Below are 27,217 nucleotides of genomic sequence, written 5' to 3' on the forward strand. Positions count from 1 at the left end.
TCCTCCCACCATCCACACTACATTCTCCGACAGCTCTCCTCCCACCATCCACACTACATTCTCCGACAGCTCTCCTCCACCATCCACACTACATTCTCCGACAGATCTCCTCCACCATCCACACTACATTCTCCGACAGATCTCCTCCACCATCCACACTACATTCTCCGACAGATCTCCTCCACCATCCACAATACATTCTCCAACAGCTCTCCTCCACCATCCCCACTACATTCTCCGACAGTTCTCCTCCCACCATCCACACTACATTCTCCGACAGCTCTCCTCCACCATCCACAATACATTCTCCGACAGCTCTCCTCCACCATCCACACTACATTCTCCGACAGCTCTCCTCCACCATCCACAATACATTCTCCGACAGATCTCCTCCACCATCCACACTACATTCTCCGACAGATCTCCTCCACCATCCACACTACATTCTCTGACAGCTCTCCTCCACCATCCACACTACATTCTCCGACAGATCTCCTCCTCCATCCACACTACATTCTCTGATAGATCTCCTCCCACCATCCACACTACATTCTCCAACAGCTCTTCTCCACCATACACACTACATTCTCTGATAGCTCTCCTCCCACCATCCACACTACATTCTCTGACAGCTCTCACCCCCATTCATTTTTTGACCGCTCACTCGTCATGGTCTGCAGTAACTTCTTTTGCCAAACTCTTTCAAAGCGTCTACTGCAGTATTTCTCGAGTGGTCTTGAATGGTGATTTTACCCAACTGACGACCCATGGAAGATACATTCTTTCCAATTAGCAACCAATGTAGGAAGTCCATCTGCAGTGATAGTTACATAGTTAGTCAGGTTGAAAAAAGACACAAGTCCATCCAGTTCAACCTTAAAAAAATGTGATAATCTGTGTAAGAAGATCCTTTACTTTCTATCATTGTAAGTGTGCATTGATACATTTTTTTTATTTTTTAGCATTCCATAGGTTAGACCCATATTACATTTTTTCCATCAGCAGACAAAAACAAAAAGTCACATGGAGTCTCAGTTATTGTACCTGCTCTTTATTGCATATGTATTACTACAATTGCTTGTTTCTTGTCATGTAATGATAACATTTTACTTATATTGTCACAATTACTAGTTTTCTACCCACAGATTTACATGGCTAGCTATACAAGTCTTAGCCCTTGTACACACGGTCGGAGATTCCGACGGAATGTGTCCGATCGGACCGTTTTGTCGGATAATCCGACTGTGTGTGGTCTCCATTGGACTGTTTCCGTCGGAGTATCCGACGGACCAAGTTTTCCAACTTTTTGGTAAAAATTTTCCGACAAAATGCTCCGATCATGTGTAGAGAATTCCGATCGGACAAAGTGGCACGCATGCTCAGATCAAATTCCTACACCAAAGCTATTGGCTACAAGCCTGAACGTAGTCCCGTCGTAACGAAATTACGTCATCACGTTCTGAACGATCGGATTTTCCGACAACTTTGTCCGGCCGTGTGTATGCAACAGTTTCGGACAAAATCCGACGGATTTGGTTGTCGGAATGTCCGACCGTGTGTACAAGGGCTTAGATTAGCTCAGTCCTGGTTGAAATGAGGACTGTAGGGCTATAATTTATTCCTTATGGATATGGAACTGTTAAAACCACCACCCTAAAAACTCAAATATTTTCATTATGCCCCCTAATGTATGGTGATGTGCACTGTACACCACTTGGTCTATCTGCCCTCCTTGGACAATCTGAGGTTCAAGAAATTAAATGTTTCCCTGTTATGTTTATGTCTTTGTGTACTCCTGTAACCTATTATGAGTTACTACTGCTGTCCATGTTGTATTTGTTTTTTATATGTGCAAAATGAAAAAAAGTAGAAATGGGGATTCCAAAATGTGGGGGGGGGGGCAGAGACTGTAGCAGGGACATCCCACCATTGGAGTCTCCAAAGAATACAAGAAGTGAAGACGACCCGGTCCATCCATCTCCACCTATAAACTTAATACCACTTTTTTTTTTTCCAAAGACGCACCCCCTTTTTAACCGAATTATTTTCTTCCTACAGTTGAGTTAGTTAGTCAAAAGAATCGTCAGGTGAATTTCCTCTGATGTCTAAACACATTTCTTCTACCTGTAAAACGTTCCCGTAGTTCGAATGCAATCAAGGATGGTTTGCAGTGTGTGTTCTCTGATGCGCAACAAGGGCTTCTTTCTGAATGAACGATCTCCCGCACTCCGTACACGAATAAGGACGCTCCCCCGTGTGTATTCTCTGGTGTTTTACAAGGTTCCCTTTCTGAGTGAAAGACTTCCCGCACTCCGAACATGAATAAGGACGCTCACCCGTGTGAATTCTCTGATGTTCAACCAGGACTCCTTTCACAGTGAAAGATTTCCAACACACAGAACAGGAATAAGGACGCTCACCCGTGTGAATTCTCTGGTGCTTAAAAAGGTCTTCCTCAAAAGAGAAAGATTTCCCGCACACTGAACATGAATAAGGACGCTCACCTGTGTGACTTCTCTGGTGTTTAACGAGGCCTTCTTTCTGAGTGAAAGATTTCCCACACTCTGCACATGAATGCTCACCTGTGTGGAGTCTCTGGTGTGCAACAAGGTCTCCTTTATGAATGAAAGATTTCCCGCACTCTGTACATGAATAAGGACGCTCCCCTGTGTGAACTCTCTGATGTTTTACAAAGACTCTTTTATGAGTGAAAGATTTCCCACACTCTGAACATGAATAAGGACGCTCACCCGTGTGAATTCTCTGGTGTGCAGCAAGACCTTCTTTACGAGTGAAAGATCTCCCGCACTCTGAGCATGCATAAGGACGCTCACCAGTGTGCATTCTCTGGTGTGTATCCAGGCCTCCTTTATGAGTGAAAGACTTCCCGCACTCGGAACACGAATAGGGGCGCTCACTCGTGTGAATTCTCATGTGGGTATCAAGGCCTCCTTTAAGAGTGAACGATTTCCCGCACTCTGAGCATGAATAAGGACGCACACCTGTGTGAATTCTCTGATGATTAACAAGGTTATCTTTCCTTCTGAAAGATTTCCCGCACTCTGAGCACGAATAAGGACAGTCAATAGTATGTGATTGATGAGAAGATTCCCCCTGATCAGAGGGATCCATTGATGTCTCCGGACAGGAAGGTCTGTGATGTATATTTTGTGTATTTGGATTTCCTCCTGGAGGATCCTGTGTGATGACATTATCTTCTGACTTACAATCAGCAGATAATAGAAGACGTCTCTCCGAGGAATTCCTGACATCACATCCATCTGTTGGAAAGAAGTAAAAAAAATAGAATAAATCTCAGTAGATGACAAATAAGTGGAGTTTTAGCTCCTCCTCCCCGTCGGTGGAATCAAAAACACCCAAAACAACTGGGTAACGTTTCTTTGTGCATAAATAACAACTGTTTTGGAGTAATAACGTAGCGAGGCCTCGGACTTCTAGAGGCCTGATGGTGACCTCCAGAGTCAGGGAGAGCCGACATCCTTCTTGGTAGAGTGGGGTTACATGGCACGGTGGGTATAATGCAAGCTGAGGTGATGGGCGCCAGACACTTTTTATATGCAAAGAGACCTTTTTGTCTCTTGAACAGGAACTGTGGGAGGGAGGGTTTAGGGCCAGGACACCCTTAAGCAGATGCAATGACAATTGGCAGACTCAGAGACTTCTATAGGTAGACAGTTATATAGTGGAAGGTCTCCAGCCGGTCACCACTTCTGTATAGGTAGGACCGCTGTCTCCGATGGCAACAAATCTTGTAACAGTCACTGATGGTAGTTGTATTGAACTATTGGTAACTGTAGTAGAATTTGATATTAAACAATATATTTTATATTATTCATATTAATTTGCATATGTTTTATTGATACTATAATTATTATTCATATTATTATTTTATAGTAGTGGTCTTATCAATATTATTATTCAATAGAAAAGCAATCCACTGACCCCAATGATGGGGCACAATTGCGCACAAGGACACCAACGACGGGGCACAATTCCTCCCAATTACACCAACGATGGGGCGCAATTCCTCCCAATTACACCAACGATGGGGCGCAATTCCTCCCAATTGTACCAACGATGGGGCACAATTCCTCCCAATTACACCAACGACAGGGCGCAATTCCTCCCAATTACACCAACGATGGCGCGCAATTCCTCCCAATTACACCAACGATGGGGCGCAATTCCTTCCAATTACACCAACGTCGGGGCGCAATTCCTCCCAATTACACCAACGATGGGGCGCAATTTCTCCCAATTACACCAATGATGGGGCGCAATTCCTCCCAAGTACACCAACGATGGGGCGCAATTCCTCCCAATTACACCAACGTCGGGGCGCAATTCCTCCCAATTACACTAACGTCGGGGCGCAATTCCTCCCAATTACACCAATGATGGGGCGCAATTCCTCCCAAGTACACCAACGATGGGGCGCAATTCCTCCCAATTAAACCAACGATGGGGCGCAATTCCTCCCAATTACACCAACGATTGGGCGCAATTCCTACCAATTACACCAACGATGGGGCACAATTCCTCCCAATTACACCAACGATGGGGCACAATTCAGCCTAGTGACATCAACGATGGGGTACAATTCTTCCCACTGACATCAACAATGGAGCACAATTCCTTCCAATTACACCAATGATGAGGCACAATTGCTCTCAGTGACACCAACGATGGGACATAATTCCACCCAGTGACTACAAAGATGGGGCACCATTGTTCCCACTGACACCAACGATGGGGCGCAATTCCTCCCAATTACACCAACGATGGGGCGCAATTCCTCCCAATTACACCAACGATGGGGCACAATTCCTCCCAATTACACCAACGATGGGGCACAATTCCTCCCAATTACACCGACGGGGCACATTTCCTCCCAATTACACCAACGATGGGGCACAATTCCGCCTAGTGACATCAACGACGGGGTACAATTCTTCCCACTGACACCAACGATCAGGCACAATTCTTCCCACTGACATCAACAATGGAGCACAATTCCTTCCAATTACACCAATGATGAGGCACAATTGCTCTCAGTGACACCAACGATGGGACATAATTCCACCCAGTGACTACAAAGATGGGGCACAATTGTTCCCACTGACACCAACGATGGGGCGCAATTCCTCCCAATTACACCAACGATTGGGCGCAATTCCTCCCAATTACACCAATGATGGGGCGCAATTCCTCCCAACTACACCAACGATGGGGCACAATTCAGCCTAGTGACATCAACGATGGGGTACAATTCTTCCCACTGACGCCAACAATCAGGCACAATTCTTCCCACTGACATCAACAATGGAGCACAATTCCTTCCAATTACACCAATGATGAGGCACAATTGCTCTCAGTGACACCAACGATGGGACATAATTCCACCCAGTGACAACAAAGATGGGGCACAATTGTTCCCACTGACACCAACGATGGGGATCAATTCCTCCTAAATTACACCAACGATGGGGTACAATTGCTATCAATGACACGAATGGTGGGGCACAATTCTTCCTAATGACACCAAAGATGGGGCATTGTTTTCTTCTCACTATCAGGACCTTTTCTATTCCCAGTGGCCACAGTCTGGCCCTCCTAAAGTCTGAGGGACAGTAAACTGGCCCCTGGTTCAGAAAAGTTTGGAGACCCCTTGTATAGCACATATAGGGCAGGCTAAAACATAGACCCTACACGCTGGTACCTTTTAGGCGACCGGTCGCTGGCAAGTTTTTGAAGACAAACCCCTGGGCACCCCCCTAATTTCTTGCTACTGTCCTGAGGTGATGGAACACTTCTCCCTTATAGGAGAGATAACGTATAACGTAAAGCGGACCTTCACCATAAACTGTCATTTTACACCCCCCCCCCTTGATATTTGCGCACCCCAAACCCGGAAGAAGGCTGATCACATGTATGTGATCGTGCCTGCACCTATATATACTGTATGTACTGTGGCGGGTTGGCAGGTGGTTAAACTACAATCCTTATAGTAAAATGAGACTGTGATCCGTTTCTTCCATAGTGCCTATACTTACTTGTGTTGATATGTCGAGAATTTCCATCCTCTTCAGTCTTCATAATCATTCCAACCTCCCCTGTGGACGGCTGATCACCCCCCAGATACGTCTCCACTTCTTCCTCTTTAACCTCAACTTTTATATTAATCCGTTCTTCACCCTACACCCCAAAATAATAGAAAACATCTATTAAAGCCGAACTCCAACCCTATATAAAAAAGAGTAAATGGAAAAAAATTACTGCGCTAACTCAAATGAAGGGTGAAAAGCTGCTACATAAACAATGCGACAAAGATGCTAAAGAGTGAAATGATAAATAATGTAGCGCTGGGAAGTGAACTCATATCAATATGTGAGTGAATAACGCAAAAAGAAACAATTATACATAAAATAACACAAATGGAAATGTGACAAAGTCCAATAAATTTGAAGGTCCTAAGAAGGGCCATTATGCGTCAACCACCAAAAGATGACTAATCAGACATGGAATACGCTGGTAATGTCCAGTATGAGCATCAGGGATGGTACATCTTCAACCAGAAAAAAACGGAAGCATATCTACTCTTAGGCCGCGTACACACGGGCGGATTGTCTGCCCAACTTAGTCCGCTGAACCGTGTTTCAGCGGACAATCCGCTTGTGTGTGGGCTTCAGCGGACTTTTTCAGCGGACAGTCTGACGGACTTTGTCTTTCGGAATTTCCGTAATTTTGTCCGTCCAAACTTGGTTTTGTCCATCCAAACTTGGTTTCAGCGGACAGTCCGCTCGTGTGTAGGCAAGTTGGACGGACTAAGTATGGCGCATGCTCAGAAAGGATTTACACGGCCGAAGGTTGCATTGCAGTGTATTGGACGTCGTTTTTCTAGTCCCGTCGTACGTGCTGTACACGTCATCGTGCAAGTTTTCAGCGGACTGTCTGTTCATCGTGTGTGGTCAAGTCCGTTCATTCAAAATTTGGACGGACTGTCTGTCGGATTGTCTGACGAACTTAGTTGGGCAGACAATCCGCCCGTGTGTACGCGGCCTTACTGGAACAGGTGGATTCGAATGTCAGCGACAGCAAGTCATGAAGGCATGGAAGTCTTACTTGTCCTGTCCTCCCCTCCCTCCTCCTCTCATTGCAGAGCCACAATCTCCCTGTGTGAGGGAGCAGAATTGTCCGGGCCGAAGTAACAATGTCCTGTGATGGCACACTGATCCAATGGCGGGACATCGAATCAGTGTGAGGTGATCACAGGAGGCAGGACAATGTGACTGCAGCAATTCAAATGCAGCTCTGTGACATCGCCCGCTCTGATCCGGGCACAGGCAGGCTGCATCTTCTGGGCACAGATTGTAAGGTGCGCTCTGAACTTCAGGACCAAGCAAAAAAAAAAACGATGTCTTTATGAACCAGAAAGTCTATAATAGGGTATCTTCCACACTTAGGGCTGCACTTATGGAGAGAAGCAATCTCTGAATAGGAACCAGAAAAACAAAGAAAAGGCGCCTCTAAGTGTAGAATTAAAAGCTGTTTAATTTCCCCAAAAAAGGGTTAAAAACACTTACAAGATATGTAGACTGGCAGAGCATATCATTAATATCCATGTAGGTGGTCCGGCATGAATGCAGTGGTCACTGGCATATACCAGTTCCCTCAGCCCGCAATCACAGTCTCAATACACGAGGATCCTGGAAGTGACGTCAGCGGCAAGTTGCTGGTTATTGTCTCCTGCCGCTGACGTCACTTCCAGGATCCTCGTGTTTTGAGACTTTGATTGCGGGCTGGCCTGTCAGTTCTCTTGGAGCTCCCTGCTGTTTTTTCTGTTGGCATCCCCTGGACCTCCCTGCTACTGGACACACACAGCCTAAAGAACTGGTATACGCCAGTGACCACTACATTCATGCCGGACCACCTACATGGATATTAATGATATGCTCTGCCAGTCTACATATCTTGTAAGTGTTTTTAACCCTTTTTGGGGAAATTAAACAGCTTTTAATTCTACACTTAGAGGCGCCTTTTCTTTGTTTTTCTGCATCTTCTCGGCACAGGCAGGCTGCATCTTCTGCGCACTGGTGAGAGTCTGCATCTTCTTGACAGAGGAAAGCTGCATCTTCTGGGCACTGCTGAGAGGCTGCATCTTCCAGGCACTGCATATTCTGGGGACTGCTGAGAGGCTGCATCTTCTGGGTACAGGCAGGCTGCATCTTCTGGGCACTGATGAGAGGCTGCATCTTATGGACACTGATGAGAGGCTGCATCTTCTGGGTACTGGCGAGAGGCTGCATCTTCTGGGCACTGGCAGGCTGCATCTTCTGGGTACAGGCAGGCTGCATCCACAGGCAATGGTGAGGCTGCATCTGATGGGCACTGGTGAGGCTGTATCCAATGGGCACTGGCGAGGCTGCATCTGAGGGCACTGGTGAGGCTACATCTGACATGCACAGGAAGGCTGTAGCTGACATGTACTGGTGGGCTGCATCTGACAGACACTGGCGAGGCTACATCTGACAAACAGTGGTGAGGCTGCATCTGACAAACACTGGCGAGGCTGCATCTGACAGACACTGGCGAGGCTGCATCTGACAGACACTGGCGAGGCTGCATCTGACAGACACTGGCGAGGCTGCATCTGACAGACACTGGCGAGGCTGCATCTGACAGACACTGGCGAGGCTGCATCTGACAGACACTGGCGAGGCTGCATCGATTTCTTGTATCATGTCTGCAGTCTCTGACCATCTCCTGTATCATGTCTGCTAGAGGTGCACCAAGCGGAAATTTTGCTAATACTATTAGCAGTGTGTTTAAGTTTAAATAGGAGACTGCAGACATGATACAAGAGATGGTCAGACTGAGGACATGATACAAGAGATGGTCAGAGACTGAGGACATGATACAAGAGATGGTCAGAGACTGAGGACATGATACAAGAGATGGTCAGACACTGCAGACTGCATTTTTCTTGCTTTTCATGCACTAAAGGTGCCAATAATGGCCAACAATAAATTCATATTAATTTAAATTGATTATATTAAAAAGTTGAATATCATCCAATTGTATAAAAAATATAAATATTTTTTAAAAACTGTAATTTTCGGTTTCGGTTTTCGGTCTAGTGCATCCTTCGTTTTTGGTTTCGGCACCAACATTTACATTCGATGCACCGCTTTTATGAACCTTTTATTTCAATGACAAACATATATACATATTTAGGTCTACCTGATGATGGTGGGGGATGATGAGATCTTCCTGTGTGGAATCCCAGGAATACAAACGATCGCCCTCCTCTATAGACTGCTGATCCCCAAAAATTTCTTCTTTTTTCACTTTAACTTCAACTTTGATGTATTTCAGTTCTTCACCCTAAACCCCAAATATGATAAAATAGATATGGAAAAAGAAACAAGAGACAAAAGAATGTTATCTCAAAGCTTAGAATTCTATTTGCGTTCTAGTTGCTCTTTCCCACCTACCTGATCATGGTGAGTGATGCTGTGATCTTCCTCAATAGACTGCTGACCTCCCCGCCCGAATGTCTTTTCTTTTGCCTCTTTAATCTCAGCTTTGGTGTCTTTCATTTCTTCATCCTAAACCCCAAAGGTGATAGAATACATAAAAAAAAAAAGGAAAGTGTTATGTAGAAGAATTTCCTCTTTTAGATCTGTATGCTCAGTCCCATCTACCTGATGATGGTGGGGGATGGTGTGATCTTCCTGTGTGGAATCCCAGGAACACAGAGGACTTCCCTCCTCCATAGACTGCTGATCCCTGAACTTCTCTTCTTCTTCCTCCTCTTTAATCTCAGCTTTGACGTGCTTCAGTTCTTCACCCTAAACCCCAAAGATCATAGAATATATGCGTGAAAGGGAACAAGAGATTACATAGAAGAAAGTAATTTCATAGCTTAGAATTCGGTTCTGGTTGCTCAGTCCCACCTACCTGATGATGGTGGGGGATGGTGTGATCTTCCTGTGTGGAATCCCGGGAATACAGAGGACGGGGACATCTCTCTGGTGGGTTCCCATTACTGGATCCATCTGTAGGAAACACACACACTGACTGAATACATTGTGTCTGTGGGGTTTATTTACTAAAGCTAGAGAGGGCATAATTAGTCACAATTCTGCAGAGAAACCAGAATCTAACCTCAGCTTGTTTAATTAAGCTTTAGAAATAAAACCCGGACGCCGATTGGTTTCTCTGCATAATTGTGACTAAGATTGCCCTTTCTAGCTTTAGTAAACAAACCCCTATGTGTTTATCAGATGATGGGGGATCTAGGTGGAGCCTCCGTACTGCTCTCTCCTTTACAATAAAGTCTCCTCTTACCCGGTGATGTGAGGGGCGGCTGATTCTCCATCATGACGTCCTTGTAGAGATCCTTGTGTCCTTCTAAATACTCCCACTCCTCCATGGAGAAATAGACAGTGACATCCTGACACCTTATAGGAACCTGACACACACAATGATACAGTCACCATCCAGACACATCCCTTGTCTGTTACTGGATAATGTCCCAGAATTCCCAGAATCCTCCTCACCTCTCCTGTCAGCAAATCAACGATATTGTTGGCGACTTCTGGAATCTTCTTCTAGTTGTTTCTCTTGGGAAGCTCCAGCATCTTCACTTCCTCACAGCTTACTGCTCTCATGTAGAATTTCCTTTTTGCATAACTTCCTGTTCATATAGTTTTCACTTCCTCTTTGCACCTGACATCACTTCCTCCCCATTTGTGGTATTACTTTCTGTTTCTGACTTCCTGTGTGTGTAGAATCACACTCTTCCTGTCTTACCAAAAATTGGGTTCCACTCGAAAAAATTAGAAAAGATCTTTACCTTGACAGCAATGTCATTAAAGGGGAAATCCCGTCTATTTTCAGTATGTGAATATTCTAAGATAAATCTGCAATGGTTAAAAAAATAATGTAAATAAAGAAAATTATTGCACAGGCAGAAAATTCAAAATTAAATCTAAACAAAGGGAGTATGAGCTGCTGGCAACAACACCAGGATAGTTGGTGACAGAAATCAAAATAGAATGGGTTGCCACGCTAATTATTATTATTAAAATTATATAGCATTTATAAAGCGCCAGTACAGGTACATTACAATTTGGTACAAGAGGAATCCCAGGACCCTGCTCGTTAGAGCTTATAATCTAGGAGGGAGGGTCAGTTGATTAAATAGGTAATAGCTGTGGGGGATGAGCTGATGGAGAAAGTAAAACTGTATTAGTTAGAAGCAGTATAGGCTACTTTAAAGAGGAAGTAAACCCTGATGGGTTTACTTCCTCTTTTTTTCCCTGCAAAGGTAAAGCATAATGGACTACTATGCATCGCATAGTAGCTCATTATGTGTCACTTACCTGACACAGGAGCCAGCGAAGTCGCCGCTGATCCCTGTAGTCCGCCGCGTCCATCTTGCTGGTGGCGTCTCGCAGCTCCGACCAATGACAGCGGCGAAGCCGCGATGACGTCACTCCCGCGCATGCGCACGGGAGTCGACAAATTTGGCAAATCCATTCTTGGATTTGCCGCATTTAGTGCGCATGCGCGCCGCTGTCTACGGCGCATGCGCCATAGACAGCGGTGCCCATTTTCGGGCAAATATCTCCTAAACCATATAGGTTTAGGAGATATTGCTTGGACCTACAGGTAAGCCTTAATCTAGGCTTACCTATAGGTCCAAGTTGTTTGGAAGGGTTTACTTCCTCTTTAAAGAGAAGGGTTTTCAGGGGTCGTCTAAAGATGGACAGATTGGGGTAGGGAGTTCCAAAGGATGGGAGAAATCCTGGAGATGAGCATGGGAGGAGGTGGCAAGGGAGCTAGAAAACAGGAGGTCTTGGGAGGACCGAAGAGAGCGGCTTGGTTGATTTTTTGAGACTAGGTTAGTGATGTAGCTGGGGGCAGAGTTAGGGATGGCTTTGTAAATTATTGTTAGTACTTTAAATTTGATTTGTTGGGTGAGCGGAAACCAGTGGAGGGATTGGCAGAGATGGGTGGAGGACATTGAATAGTTGGTAAGGTGGATGAGTCTTGCAGCAGCATTCATTATGGACTGAAGGGGGGATAGTGTATGTAAAGGTAATCCAATGAGGAGTGAGATGCAGTAGTCAAGGCGAGAGATAGCCAGGGAGTGAATTAGAAGCTTGGTGGTATCATTGGTTAAAAACAGGCGTATTCTACAGATGTTGCAGAGGCCAAGGAGGCATGATTTGGACAGGCTTTGGATGTGGGCCTGAAAGGACAGTTCAGAGTCTAGGGTTAATCCTAGCACCCTGGCATGAAGGGACGGACTGATAGTTCTGCCATTGATTTTGACAGAGAAGTCAATGGAAGGGGCATATGGGGGAGGACATATTATGAGCTTGGTTTTAGATTCAGTTTGAAGAAGTGGTGTGACATCCAGACTGATATGTCCGTTAGTAAATCGGTGATGCGTGAAGAGACTGATGGGGTAGAGAGGTAGATTTGGGTGTCATCAGCATATAAATGGTAGAGGAAGCCATAGGAGGCTATCAGCTGACCCAGGGAGGACGTGTAGATCGAGAATAGGAGAGGTCCAAGGACAGAACCTTGGGGGACCCCAACTATAAGAGGTGTTGGAGAGGAGGAAGTGGAGTTGTAAGTGGCACTGAAGGTGCGGTGAGATTGGTAAGATTCAAACCAACGCAGAGCACAACCATGGATACCAAGCAAATTTAGTTTTTTTTGAGGAGGAAGGGGTGATCAACTGTATTAAAGGCAGCGGAGAGGTCCAAGAGTAAGAGTATGGAATAATGACCATTGGTTTTAGCTGTTAGTAAGTTGTTTGTGAATTTTAGGAGAGCAGTGGAATGCTGTGGACGAAATCAAGACTGAAGGGGATCAAAAAGGTTATTCTCAATAAGGTGGTCGTTCAGTCGATTGTAGACTAAACATTCAAGGAGTTTGGAGGCAAAAGGGAGTAAGGTGATGGGTCTCAGTGTCTGTTACGGTCCCTGCTTGTTTAGATGTCTCTAAAGCCTCGCACAATTGTTGTCAGGGGAATGTCTGTTGACAGACGGTTGTCCTAACATCTTACTGTTAGTACGCTCCTTTTGACAATTTTTGTCCAACTTTTGGCCAACAAATGTTGGATGACAGGCTAGTAAATTTTTGGCGGACAACGGTTTGACGTCAGATTTTGGAATGGTCAGTACACAAATCAGTCACACAAAATTTGAAAGTACAAACACGTATGCTCGGAATCATTGTTCACCAAACACGAAATTAGCAGAAGTGGCCCAAAGGGTGGCACTCAAGAGCTGAAATTCCTTGTAGCATGTCTCTAGGTTGGTGTTTGTGGTACGACGATTGTATACCGTTAGTATGCAACACAAGATCCTGGCACACGCCCTTTTGACAAAAATCAGATGCTCGGTTGGCCAACAATGGTGCCGTGTGTACGAGGCTTTAGTGTTGACAAGGAACTTTTCAGTCAGGATCAGTGCTTCTCCATTTAGTACTGCTGTATATAGCTTCCTTGTTCCTGAGTCAGGAACAAGGAAGCTATATACAGCAGCAAGCAGGGTTTCCAAAAAGGAAGGAATTAATATTGCCTCTGTCCTAAGGAAATCCGTCACCACCTTTGGTAGAAAAGTCGAGTCCAAGTTGGAACGATTTCTATTGTTAGCTATGACACTATCCTATCCAGCTTAAACAGAGGGAACTGAATAGATCTTCTGTGCATAACCCACACCTGTCTAGACTCTTATCATTTGGAGTCTAGATCTCTGGTAAGCAAGCACTTTATAAGATTCAATTTGGGGTGCACTTGGGTGAAATTTTTATGAAGTATATGTTCACTAAGATTGGATATTCACTCAAGTGATGGTGTTCACTTACACTGTTTTCGTGTTTAGAGACCAACATGAAAACGGAAAATTGTATCACACTTACCATAATTTTCCTTTCCTTGTGCCCATCCATGGCAGCATACCCGTGATAGAGCTCCGCCTCTACTCCACCTTCAGGACTAGCGAATAGCATAAATTAAAGGGCAAAGCCCCTACCCCAACATTCTTCGTAATACAGAATACCGAGGGTGGGAGCTTATGGTGCCATAGATAGGCACCGGGAAATGAAAATTAAAGTAAGTAGGATACAATTATTTATTTTCCTGGTGCCTCCATGGCAGCATACCTGTGATAAATAACTAGCTCACATGGCTGGGTTTAATGCTTTAACAAAAAATAAAAACTTTAAGTAGACACAGACATAGCAGCATGAAGCGATTTTCTCCCGAACTCTACGCTTGTAAAAGCCCCAGGATCAATACGATACTGTTTGAGGAACGTGTGCCAGGAAGACCAAGTGGCAGCCCTGCATACTGTTTCAAGAGAAAAATTTGCCCTCACTGCCCAAGATGCTGATCCCGCTCTTGTTGAATGAGTATTCACCTGAGCCGGAGGATCCAAGTTCTTCACCCTGTATACTTTTTGTATTAGTTTGACGACCCAAGAGGTCCTGGAGGAAGCCTCCCTTACTTTATTCTTGCCCCATGGAATGATGAGAAGTCTGTCGGAGTTCCTAAAACTTGCTGTGGCTTCCAGGTAGCCCCTGAGAACTTTGGAGAGATCTAACTCCTGACAGGAGCTTGATTCTGGGTCAGAGAAGACTGGTAATGCCCATGCTTCTGATAGATTTGTCGTAGAGGTGACCTTGGGTGGGAACCCTCTGAGAGGGTGAAGTTCTACTCTGTCTGGAAGAAAAGAAATGTGTTCATCTCCCACTCCTAGGGAGTGAAGCTCCCGAAATCCTCCAGCCATATGTGATAGTCAGGAGAAAGGTTGTCTTCAAGGTTAGATTCCAATTTGATATTTTATCTATTGGTGCAAATGGGTGAGCGTGTCAGGAAAGGCTGGCTGGGGACAGTGGTCCATCACCTGTCTGTGCACACCTGCGGGTGCCTGATCGTGCCCGTGGTGGGTCGCGTGCGCACGGTTACCGGCGCCAGGCAGGCTATGTAAACCCAGTTCTCCCTTCAGATCTTGCTGCTTGATCTACAGCGTTCCTGAGACTATTACCTGAATCTGATCTGTTTGTGTATTGACCCAGCCTGACCTGTGACCTTCCCTGCCTTCTGCCTGCCTCTGACCTCCGGCTTGTCTACGACTCTGCACCTGTCTCATCCTCTGGTCCATCCGTGCTCATCCGTTACCGACCCGGCCTGCTCCACGTACCTGCCTCTGTCTGCTGCATCTGTTCCTGTACTGACTGTCTGATTTGACCCGGCTTGCCTGACTTTTCTGCGTGCCTGCCCTGAGTGATCCATCTGTTCCTGTTGGTCTCCTGCTGTCTACTGGTTCCTGTCCGCTGCCACTGGGGCCTGCTTGTCCAGCTACAGCTCCCGAAGTCAGCCTGATCCATCCTCTGGCTGTTGATCCTGCCAGGCACTCGTGCTACCTTTGACTCCCGTGCCTCCTGTCACCTCTATCAGGGGCCGTGAGTCGGGGACGCAAGAGAGGTCTCCTTCTGCATTCCGGGCTCACCACTAGGTACGTGACAGAGCGGATAATACTTCCAGTATCAGGGGAAGATCCCATATTGGAAAGGAACGCCTGGTTGGAGGGCGCATCTTCAGAACACCTTTGATCAGCCAACTCTAATATCTGATAAAACAATCCCAGACCTGTGTGTGAGCGTTGAGTAGAAGGCAGTATGGTATATAATAAAGGGGTCGTTTCAGGTTACCATATAATAATAATAAGTCAATTTTTGGAGTCGGTGTGGAGGATCTTCAGCCCACCTTGTGTTGGTTGCTGCTAAGATTGCCAATACTTGAACTTTAAGGGAACTCTGGCTGAGGCCCAAATCGAAACCTGTTTGGAGAAAGCTCAAAATATCAACAGTAGTCGGAGAGACCAAAACCCTTTCCTGTGGCGTAAAATAGGAACTTGTCCCAAATCTTAGCCTATACTGCATTGGTTGCTGGTTTCTGGGCTTTCAGCAAGGTGCAGGAAGTGGGGGAATCTTGATAGGAAGATTCACACTGAGGTGCAAGGCCAGGGGAAACCAAGGTCTCTTCGGCCAGTAAGGTAATACTGCCAGGACTTGAACTGGCTCCCTTAGGAGTCTGAGGAGAAACTACGATATGAGCAGACGAGGAGGAAAGGTGTAAGCTATCTTGAAGTTCCAAGGGCATGATAATGTGTCTAACTCCCTCCGCTTGTGGGTGTGGCAGGTGAGAAAAAAAATCTCCAGAGTTTGGAATTCTCCTGGGAAGCAAAGAGATCCACTTGTGGGGTCTGCCATAGATGGGAAATCTGATCGAACACATGGGGATGGAGTGACCACTTGCTGTCCCCAAATCTCCTTGACAAATTGTCTGCCTCTGTGTTCATCTTTCCTGGGAGATATGTCGCTCTGAAGTCCACCAGATTCCTTTCGGCTCAAATCATTATGGGTTCCACTACCCTCAGAAGCGTCTGGCTGTGGGTGCCCCCCATTTCTGAAGAGAGGAAACTGCCGCTCTGTTGTCCAGGCACAGAAGAGCCCCTCTGTCCTTTGATTTGGGGTGCAAATGAAGTTAGAGCTAGAAAAGCTGTTTTGATTTCCAATACATTGAGTCTGATGATATTTACTAGATTCACCCTCTAATAGTATATACAGTATATCTCACTTCTTATAATAGTATATACAGTATATCTCACTTCTTATAATATTATATACAGTATATCTCACTTCTTATAATATTATATACAGTATATCTCTCTTCTAATAGTATATACACTATATCTCACTTCTTATAATAGTATATACAGTATATCTCACTTCTTATAATATTATATACAGTATATCTCACTTCTTATAATATTATATACAGTATATCTCTCTTATAATAGTATATACACTATATCTCACTTCTTATAATAGTATATACAGTATATCTCTTCTGTCTGTTATTCTCAGAGTGGATTCGATATTTTGCTCCCTAACCATATAGTTGGTTATTTATATTTACCACTGCATCGAGACATTTAAGAATAAAGTGCCTTTTTTTTTAAACTTGACATACCGTGTTTCTCCGATAGTAAGACACCCCCGATTGTAAGATGTATCGGGAGTTTCAGAGGGGTCGGCTAATATAAGCCGTACCCCGAAAGTAAGACATATGTCTTACTTTCGGGGAAACACGGGGGTATTGCCGCCTCCAGTGGCGTACTAAGAGTGGGGCGGGGGGTGCGGGCCGCACCGGGTGCCACACCCTGGGGGGGGGGGGTGCCAGGCCAGCGCCCTCCCCCTCCGACTGAAGAGACAGCGCCATTCTGATCAGTCTCGGGCAGCGGCTGTCACTCACAGCCGAGCAGAGTGAAGCCGCCTCCCCCTCCTCTTGTATGGCTACACAGTGCTGTCCATGAAGGAGAAGGAGGGGGAGGCGGCTTCACTGAAGCCCCCTCCTCCTCCTCCTCCATACACAGCACTGTGTAGCCATACAAGAGGAGGGGGAGGTGGCTTCACTCTGCTCGGCTGTGAGTGACAGCCGCTGCCCGAGACTGATCAGAACGGCGCTGTCTCTTCAGTCGGAGGGGGAGGGCGCTGGCCTGGCACCCCCCCAGGGGGGTCTATAAACCAGAGGCTCCGGATGGACAGTTGGATAAATGGCTCTATATTTAGGATGTATCCGGTCTATAAACCAGAGGCTCTGGATGGGCAGTTGGATAAATGGTTCTATATTTAGAATGAATCCGGTCTATAAACCAGAGGCTCTGGATGGACAGTTGGATAAATGGTTCTATATTTAGGATGTATCCGGTCTATAAACCAGAGGCTCTGGATGGACAGTTGGATAAATAGCTCTAAAATTAGAATGCATCTGGACCATCAGTCATAACAGACATCACAGTGACTATGGGGGAAGAGGACGGACATGAGGGGGGGGGGGGGGGTTATTGGGTGTAAATATAAGATAAGGTCTTATTACCTCCTCTGCTGCCATTTCCAGCAATGTCTCCTCTCTACTTCCTCCCAACTAACCTCTCACCCGGAACATCCTGTTTCTGTGTCTACATCACTTCCTGTCCGCAATTTCCATCATTTCCTGTCTGTGTGAGATTGCCACCTGAATATACATTCATATATACAACATTCATATATGTATGCATGAGTGTATATATATATATATATATATATATATATATATATATATATATATATATATATATATATATATATATATGAAAAGATCTCATTACCTCCTCTGCTGCCAGTTTCTCTAGCCTGCAGCCTTGCGCCATTCCAGCGCCTCCCAGACTGCTAACACTGCTGAAAAAGTGCTTCTACCCTAAACAGAACAGTGCTGGTGGCAAGGAAGTCAATTGCTCACTACAGACAATAAATGCCAGTGTTTTTGCCAGTATCCTCCTATCGACATTGAGAAGGCTAATAGGTTGCCAATTCTCAAAGCATCTTTGACAGAAGAATCATTGCAGATTGGAGTGAGGGTGAAACCTCTTCCAGACAGCCTTTATAAACTTTCACCAAATATGGGGCCAGAGTAAAATTAAAGTGCTGATCAAACTCAGCTGTCAGTGCGTCTGGACCAGGCAATAGGGATGGCCGAACTGTTCGCCCAGCGGTCGGTTTGCGGCGAATTTTGTGTGTTCGCGATTCGCCCGGTCGGCGGACTATTGCCGCTGTTCGCCCGGCGGACATATGTGTTTACAATGTGAAAGAAATTTGACCCATGATGACACATCCATCATGGGGTACAGGACAGCCAATTGAGACATTTAAGCACATGGACAATTGGACATTCCCCCTACCTTATCAATAGACCTTTTAAGGACTGGTATAGGTGTACAGTATATAGGGTTCTGGTGCATTGCTGTTCGTTCTGATTGCTGAGTGCACTGCTGACTGATTCTGCAGCTGTCTTTTGTCAGTGTAGGGACAGGACACTGTGTGGAGCAGGGACAGTCAGTTTAATCACTAGCTATTACTATTAGGTCCACAAAGGTCCTTTTAAGGACTGGTATAGGTGTACAGTATACAGGGTTGAGTGCACTGCTGTGGTGGTGATTGCAGCTGCCTGTCTTTTGTCAGTGCAGGGAGGGACAGGATGCTGTGTGCAGCAGGGACTGTCAGTTTAATCACTAGTTATTACTATTAGGTCCACAAAGGTCCTTTTAAGGACTGGTATAGGTGTACAGTATATAGGGTTGTACACGTATAATATACTTTCTTCCAAATATAGAAAGAATATTATACTTGACTGCTGCCCTATTCTGCAGCTGTCTTTTATCAGTGTAGGGACTGAGAGACAGTCTGCAAATCACTAGCTACTAGGTCCACAAAGGTCCTTGTATGGACTGGTATAGGTGTACAATATATAGGGTGCTGGTGCACTGCTGCTGACTGCTGTCCTATTCTGCAGCAGTCCTTTATCAGTGTAGGGACTGAGGGACAGTCTGCACATCACTAGCTACTAGGTCCACAAAGGTCCTTGTAAGGACTGGTATAGGTGTACAATATATAGGGTGCTGGTGCACGGCTGTGCTGCAGATTACTGCCCTATTCTGCAGCAGTCCTTTATCAGTGTAGGGACTGAGGGACAGTCTGAAAATCACTAGCTACTAGGTCCACAAAGGTCCTTGTAAGGACTGGTATAGGTGTACAATATATAGGGTGCTGGTGCACTGCTGCTGACTGCTGCCCTATTCTGCAGCAGTCCTTTATCAGTGTAGGGACTGAGGGACAGTCTGCAAATCACTAGCTACTAGGTCCACAAAGGTCCTTGTAAGGACTGGTATAGGTGTACAATATATAAGGTGCTGGTGCAGGGCTGTGCTGCAGATTACTGCCTTATTCTGCAGCAGTCCTTTATCAGTTTAGGGACTGAGGGACAGTCTGCAAATCACTAGCTACTAGGTCCACAAAGGTCCTTGTAAGGACTGGTATAGCTGTACAAAATATAGGGTGCTGGTGCAGGGCTGTGCTGCAGATTACTGCCCTATTCTGCAGCAGTCCTTTATCAGTGTAGGGACTGAGGGACAGTCTGCAAATCACTAGCTACTAGTAGGTCCACAAAGGTCCTTGTAAGGACTGGTATAGGTGTACAATATATAGGGTGCTGGTGCACTGCTGCTGACTGCTGCCCTATTCTGCAGCAGTCCTTTATCACTGTAGAGACTGAGGGACAGTCTGCAAATTACTAGCTACTAGGTCCACAAAGGTCCTTGTAAGGACTGGTATAGGTGTACAATATATAGGGTGCTGGTGCAGGGCTGTGCTGCAGATTACTGCCCTATACTGCAGCAGTCCTTTATCAGTGTAGGGACTGAGGGACAGTCTGCAAATCTCTAGCTACTAGGTCCACAAAGGTCCTTGTAAGGACTGGTATAGGTGTACAATATATAAGGTGCTGGTGCAGGGCTGTGCTGCAGATTACTGCTAGGGTTACCACCTGTCCAGGATTCACCCGGACAGTTCGGGTTTGGAACCATGCGTCCAGGTTTCAGACTGCCTGAAACCCGGACACATTATTCAGACTGGACCATGGCTTCCCAGCAAGGTTACTGGCTGCAGACATCTAAGCTGAGAGTGTCTGTTACACCCTCTTTCACACTGCCTAAAGCCAGCACCCCCCCCCCCCCCCCCCAAACACACATACAGACAGGAGAGGAGAGAGGGCTTGATCTGTACCTCTTACACTCTTAATTAGAAGTCCAGCAGCCTCAGATACATCTGGATGAGAGGTGCTGACTGCCAAGGGGTGAGTGAGCTCCCCATCCATCCCTGTCTGTGTCTGAAGTCTCCCCCCTTCTCTCTCCTGCCACTGAGAGAGTACACTTAGGTAAACCAGGGTTCTCAGAGAACCCTTTACATCAGAGTTCCCCTTTACACCAAAGGGCACAGTGTTCCCCCTTACATCAAAGTCCTCTCCGTACATCAGAGTTCTTAGTGTTCCCCCTTAAATCAGGGTTTCCAGAGCATTCCTTATGTTAGAGTCCCCAGATTTCTCCCTTACATCAGAGTCTGCAGAGTCTCCCCTTACAGGGAAAGGGAACTCTGCAAGTTGAGATGTAAAAGGGGAACTCTGTGGACTCTGATGTAAAGGGGAACTCTTGTTATTAATGCCATATGATTAGAAATGTTATTTAATAGCAAAATATATGTATAGTTTCTACTATAAAAATAAATTGCTGTGTGCCGCTAAAGTGTTCGGGTTTGACTTGAAGAAAAGGTGGCAACCCTAATTACTGCCCTATTCTGCAGCAGTCCTTTATCAGTGTAGGGACTGAGGGGCAGTTTGCAAATCACTAGCTACTAGGTCCACAAAGGTCCTTGTAAGGACTGGTATAGGTGTACAATATATAGGGTGCTGGTGCAGGGCTGTGCTGCAGATTACTGCCCTATTCTGCAGCAGTCCTTTATCAGTGTAGGGACTGAGGGGCAGTTTGCAAATCACTAGCTACTAGGTCCACAAAGGTCCTTGTAAGGACTGGTATAGGTGTACAATATATAGGGTGCTGGTGCAGGGCTGTGCTGCAGATTACTGCCCTATTCTGCAGCAGTCCTTTATCAGTGTAGGGACTAAAGGAAAGTCTGCAAATCACTAGCTACTAGGTCCACAAAGTTCCTTGTAAGGACTGGTATAGGTGTATAATATATAGGGTGCTGGTGCAGGGCTGTGCTGCAGATTTCTGCCCTATACTGCAGAAGTCCTTTATCAGTGTAGGGACTGAGGGACAGTCTGCAAATCACTAGCTACTAGGTCCACAAAGGTCCTTTTAAGGACTGGTATAGGTGTACAATATATAGGGTGCTGGTGCAGGGCTTTGCTGCAGATTGCTGCCCTATTCTGCAGAAGTGCTTTATCAGTGTAGGGACTGAGTGACAGTCTGCAAATCACTAGCTACTAGGTCCACAAAGGTCCTTGTAAGGACTGGTATAGGTGTAAAATTTATAGGGTGCTGGTGCAGGGCTGCTGACTGCTACCCTATTCTGCAGCAGTCCTTTATCAGTGTAGGGACTGAGGGACAGTCTGCAAATCACTAGCTACTAGGTCCACAAAGGTCCTTGTAAGGATTGGTATAGGTGTACAATATATAGGGTGCTGGTGCAGGGCTGTGCTGCAGATTACTACCCTATTCTGCAGCAGTCCTTTATCAGTGTAGGGACTGAGGTACAGTCTGCAAATCACACCATACTATATGCCCGTACCCTCCTGTTTGAAGAGGTTGAGTGGTGTCATATTTTTGGGGCCCAGCAGCGAGTTGCTGGTATCAGTGCTGCTGTCAGTACTCTCTATCTCGGTGCTGGTGTCAGTGCTCTCTATCACGGTGCTGGTGTCAGTGCTCTCACGGTGCTGGTGTCAGTGCACTCTATCACGGTGCTGGTGTCAGTGCTCCATATCACGGTGCTGGTGTCAGTGCACTCTATCATGGTGCTGGTGCTAGTGCTCTCTATCATGCTGCTGGTGTCAGTGCACTCTATCACGGTGCTGGTGTCAGTGCACTCTATCACGGTGCTGGTGTCAGTGCTCTATATCACGGCGCTGGTGTCAGTGCTTTCTATCACGGTGCTGGTGTCAGTGCTCTCTATCACGGTGCTGGTGTCAGTGCACTCTATCATGGTGCTGGTGTCAGTGCTCTCTATCATGGTGCTGGTGTCAGTGCTCTCTATCATGGTGCTGGTGTCAGTACTCTCTATCACGGTGCTGGTATCAGTGCACTCTATCATGATGCTGGTGTCAGTGCACTCTGTCACGGCGCTGGTGTCAGTGCTCTCTATCACGGCACTGGTGTCAGTGCTCCCTATCACTGTGCTGGTGTCAGTGCTGTCTATCACGGCGCTGGTGTCAGTGCTGTCTATCACGGCGCTGGTGTCAGTGCTCTATATCACGGTGCTGGTGTCAGTGCACTCTATCACGGTGCTGGTGTCAGTGCACTCTATCACGGTGCTGGTGTCAGTGCTCTCTATTACGGTGCTGGTGTCAGTGCTCTATATCACGGTGCTGGTGTCAGTGCTCTATATCACGGTGCTGGTGTCAGTGCACACTATCACGGTGCTGGTATCAGTGCAGTCTATCACAGTGCTGGTGTCAGTGCTCTATATCACCATGCTGGTGTCAGTGCTCTCTTTCACGGTGCTGGTGTCAGTGCACTCTATCACGGTGCTGGTGTCAGTGCTCTATATCACGGTGCTGGTGTCAGTGCTCTATATCACGGTGCTGGTGTCAGTGCCCTATATCACGGTGCTGGTGTCAGTGCACTCTATCACGGTGCTGGTGTCAGTGCACACTATCACGGTGCTGGTATCAGTGCACTCTATCACCGTGCTGGTGTCAGTGCTCTCTTTCACGGTGCTGGTGTTAGTGCTCTATATCACGGTGCTGGTGTCAGTGCACTCTATCACGGTGCTGGTGTCAGTGCTCTATATCACGGTGCTGGTGATCATCTCCTGCACCCTCTGCATAGCCTATCCTGACCTTTCCTCTCCTCCATTGCCTTCATGCGCTCCGGAGTCCTGAACTGTCAGAATTTCCCATATAAAAAAAGAATGCTTGTAGTTGTCGATCCCAGATTCACTTCATACATGTGTTATGTCAGTGGCCATGTGGTGGGACTATGTGTGCACAGCTAGTAATTATTTTGTGGCTGAAAATATGACCTGTAGGTTTTCAAAGTTCGCCTGCCATTGAAGTCAATGGAGCCCGCCGCAAACTTTGTGGTTCGCGAACTATCGGCCGCGTTTGCGGTCCGCATTTGCAAAACGTCCCGTCGGAAGTTCGTCCATCACTACTCCTCATCTGCAGTGATGTCCTCTATCAAACTCATATTTGCCAATCCTAGAGTCGAGTCCAGAAAACTTGATATGCTTCCCTGATCTAGGTTCCTCCCACCCAGAAGGTTAGCATAATATGACCTGGTGGTTTCCAGGGTCCCGGACTTGGACTTTCTCAAGGAACCCTTACTGTCAAGCAGGCCTACAACCATCTTAACTACTCTACCGTGTTTGGTTCTGGAGAGGAATTATGAGAAATATCACTACCAACCCTTACCAGAAATGCAAACAGGTATGCCTGTCATATTGACATTTCCAGAGCAAGAGTTTAACCTCCGAGATCTTCATTATTTGAAACAAGCCTATCAACCTTCCTTGATACGCTGTTAGGTGGCGTACTTGTCAAGATGTTTATTTCCCCCTATGACCTTCAAAAAGCCAACAATCCTTTGTTTTGTAAGCTCCCATCACTCTGACTTACTGCTTCAAAAGTCCTGTGCCCAGGTGTGAAACAAATCCTCAAAGGATTGATTGACTTACCTTTTCATTGTCCAGGAGTGCCAAATTCAGCTTTCGGGTAATCCTCCCCTAGGTGGTTTATCAGGGTTATTTAAAGTCAGAGACAGAATACAGTGTTTGGAAGAGTTCCCCCTTAAAAAACAAAACAAAAAAAACTGTATTCTACTTTGACTATCAGCTTGCTGAAAAGTGAACCCTGTGTTGTCTGGGCAGCAATCAATGTGCACATCAACCAGACCCGCCTCTCAGGCTGTTTTTAAAGTGAAATAACTAGTCACAGTCCAGCCTACCGCCGGTATCTTTTGTTTCCTTAGTCTTAATGACGGTGTTGAAATCAACACCGGATACAACTTGCTGGGCAGTAAAAAAGAGAAGGTTTGGTCTTCATGAAGAGTATTGCCTGTTCCACTTTGTCTGAGGCCCATAGATATTAATCAGGCACAGGTCCTGCCACCCCATGGAAACATCCAAAACCTTACATCTCCCCATTTATACCTCAATAATAAGTTACCTTGATGGAAAAAAAGGCAACTTCAGAGTTAAGCCTCACACACGATCAAATTTTCGGCAGACAAAGCATCAGACTTTTGTCCAAAGGGCATGTGCCAGGAACTTGTCTTGCATACAAATGGTACACAATTGTCGGCCAACAAACATGAACGTATTGATGTACTACAAGGAATTTCAGCTCTTGAGCGCCACCCTTTGGGCACCTTCTGCTAATGTTGTGTTTGGTTAGCATTGATTCTGAGCATGCATGTTTGTACTTTGGACTTTTGTCCAAAAAATCTGATAACAGACTGTTGTCCGCTGAAAATTTACTGGCCTGCCATCCAACATTTGTTGGCGGAAAGTTGGCCAACTGATGGAGCGTATTACCGGTCAGGTTTCAGTCTGTCATCACACAATTCCCAGACAAAAATCCGATTGTGTGTACAAGGTTTAAGGCTTAGCTGCAACCATCCACACAACATTCTCTGACTGCTCTTCTCCACCATCCACACTACATTCTCTGACAGATCTCCTCCCGCCATCCACACTACATTCTCTGACAGATCTCCTCCCACCATCCACACTACATTCTCTGACAGCTCTCCTCCCACCATCCACACTACATTCTCTGACAGCTCTCCTCCCACCATCCACACTACATTCTCCGACAGCTCTCCTCCACCATCCACACTACATTCTCCGACAGATCTCCTCCACCATCCACACTACATTCTCCGACAGCTCTCCTCCCACCATCCACGCTACATTCTCCGACAGCTCTCCTCCACCATCCACACTACATTCTCCGACAGCTCTCCTCCACCATCCACACTACATTCTCCAACAGCTCTCCTCCACCATCCACGCTACATTCTCCGACAGCTCTCCTCCCACCATCCACACTACATTCTCCGACAGCTCTCCTCCCACCATCCACACTACATTCTCCGACAGATCTCCTCCACCATCCACACTACATTCTCCGACAGCTGTCCTCCCACCATCCACACTACATTCTCCGACAGCTCTCCTCCACCATCCACACTACATTCTCCGACAGCTCTGCTCCACCATCCACACTACATTCTCAGACAGCTCTCCTCCATCATCCACACTACATTCTCCGACAGCTCTCCTCCCACCATCCACACTACATTCTCCGACAGATCTCCTCCACCATCCACACTACATTCTCCGACAGCTCTCCTCCCACCATCCACACTACATTCTCCGACAGCTCTCCTCCACCATCCACACTACATTCTCCGACAGCTCTCCTCCACCATCCACACTACATTCTCAGACAGCTCTCCTCCATCATCCACACTACATTCTCTGACAGCTCTCCTCCATCATCCACACTACATTCTCTGACAGCTCTTCCCCAACCATCCACTGTATTTTCTGTTCCTCCACCGTCCATACTACATTTTCTGACAATTCTCTCCTCAATGTTTGTAGTACCTTCTCCTGTCAGCTCCTCCCTATGTGTTTACTGCGGCAAAAAATATAAAATGTGACTATCACTGTGTTTTTACCCAATTGGCCACCAGTGCAAAGGACATTCTTTCACCAGCAATTTAAGGATGTCTTTTTGTACTGACCACCTACATAGAAAGCCCGTTACTTACCAACGATGAAGCGAGGCAAAGCAGATTGGATCCAATGGGTTAGTACATTCTTATAGTGAATATTACTGCATCCAGTAGGCTAGATCCATATACATGCTGTTCAGCAGAATAGAAAAATAGTAGGCAGACCCAATTCCATTTATCGTGTCTGCATTTTATTGCCCGTGTATTGCTACCACTGCTCATTTTGTCCTCTGTATTAAAACAGTTGCCCTTGTATTTTCATAATTGCTGATTTGTGGCCCCATATATTCTCATTATTGTTAATATGTTACCCATGTTTGTTACACACCTGCTGTTACAATTGCCAGTTTGTTAGCCTCAATTTTTACAATATACATAGCTAGCTAAGTATTGGAGTAGCCCAGTACTGGTTCATATGAAGACTGTATTACTAGAATTGAAATCCTATGGGTATAGAACAGGGGTCTCCAAACATTTCTAAAACAAGGGTCCAGTTTACAATCCCTCAGACTTTAGGGGGGCCAGACTGTGGCCACTGGGAGTAGAAAAGGTCCTGACATCAGTGGGAAAAAAACAATGCCCCATCTTTAGTGCCATTGGGAGGAATTGTGCACTATCTTGGTGTCATTGGGAGAAATTGTGCCCCATCATTGGTGTCATTGGACCCAATTGTTGGCGTCTTTGAAAGTAGTTGTGCCCCATCGTTGGTGTCAATGTGCCAAATTGTTGGTGTCTTTATGAGCGATTGTGCCCCATCATTGGAGTCATTGAGAGAAATTGTGCCCCTTTGTTGGTGTCAGTGGGAGGAATTATGCCCCATC

At 46.1% G+C, this 27,217-nt stretch overlaps 2 protein-coding genes and 1 long non-coding RNA gene across 3 annotated transcripts in view; all 3 read right to left on the reverse strand.

Annotated features, from left to right (window-relative positions):
- The window catches only part of LOC143955184 (uncharacterized), a 230,861-nt gene that overhangs the window by 147,026 nt on the left and 56,618 nt on the right, over positions 1-27,217 (reverse strand). The window lies entirely within an intron of this gene.
- Positions 1,036-9,868, reverse strand: LOC143955735 (uncharacterized). Its single transcript, XM_077465856.1, has 5 exons — positions 9,726-9,868; positions 9,516-9,629; positions 9,262-9,405; positions 6,075-6,216; positions 1,036-3,281 (listed from the first exon to the last, which is right to left on the reverse strand). Exons 1-5 carry the CDS (start codon positions 9,795-9,797, stop codon positions 2,155-2,157), a joined length of 1,599 nt encoding a protein of 532 aa, XP_077321982.1. The 5' UTR covers positions 9,798-9,868; the 3' UTR covers positions 1,036-2,154.
- On the reverse strand, positions 10,302-18,057 carry LOC143956138 (uncharacterized). The gene is made up of 3 exons (XR_013269836.1): positions 17,987-18,057; positions 10,584-10,946; positions 10,302-10,495 (listed from the first exon to the last, which is right to left on the reverse strand). It is a non-coding gene; the product is annotated as an uncharacterized LOC143956138 (long non-coding RNA).

The sequence above is a fragment of the Lithobates pipiens genome, unplaced genomic scaffold (genome assembly GCF_037356315.1).
Source record: "Lithobates pipiens isolate NorthernLeopardFrog02 unplaced genomic scaffold, aLitPip1_a1.2 Scaffold_35, whole genome shotgun sequence".
NCBI classification, from domain to species: Eukaryota; Metazoa; Chordata; class Amphibia; order Anura; family Ranidae; genus Lithobates; species Lithobates pipiens.

What these genes read in the sequence shown, in the direction of transcription:
- LOC143955735 (XM_077465856.1), bottom strand. Translation starts at nt 9,797, where the DNA reads ATGGAGGAGGGAAGTCCTCTGTGTTCCTGGGATTCCACACAGGAAGAT. An exon ending in CCATCCCCCACCATCATCAG is followed by an intron (nt 9,630 to 9,725) that starts GTAGATGGGACT and finishes TTTGGGGTTTAG; the next exon opens with GATGAAGAAATGAAAGACAC. An exon ending in GCATCACTCACCATGATCAG is followed by an intron (nt 9,406 to 9,515) that starts GTAGGTGGGAAA and finishes TTTGGGGTTTAG; the next exon opens with GGTGAAGAACTGAAATACAT.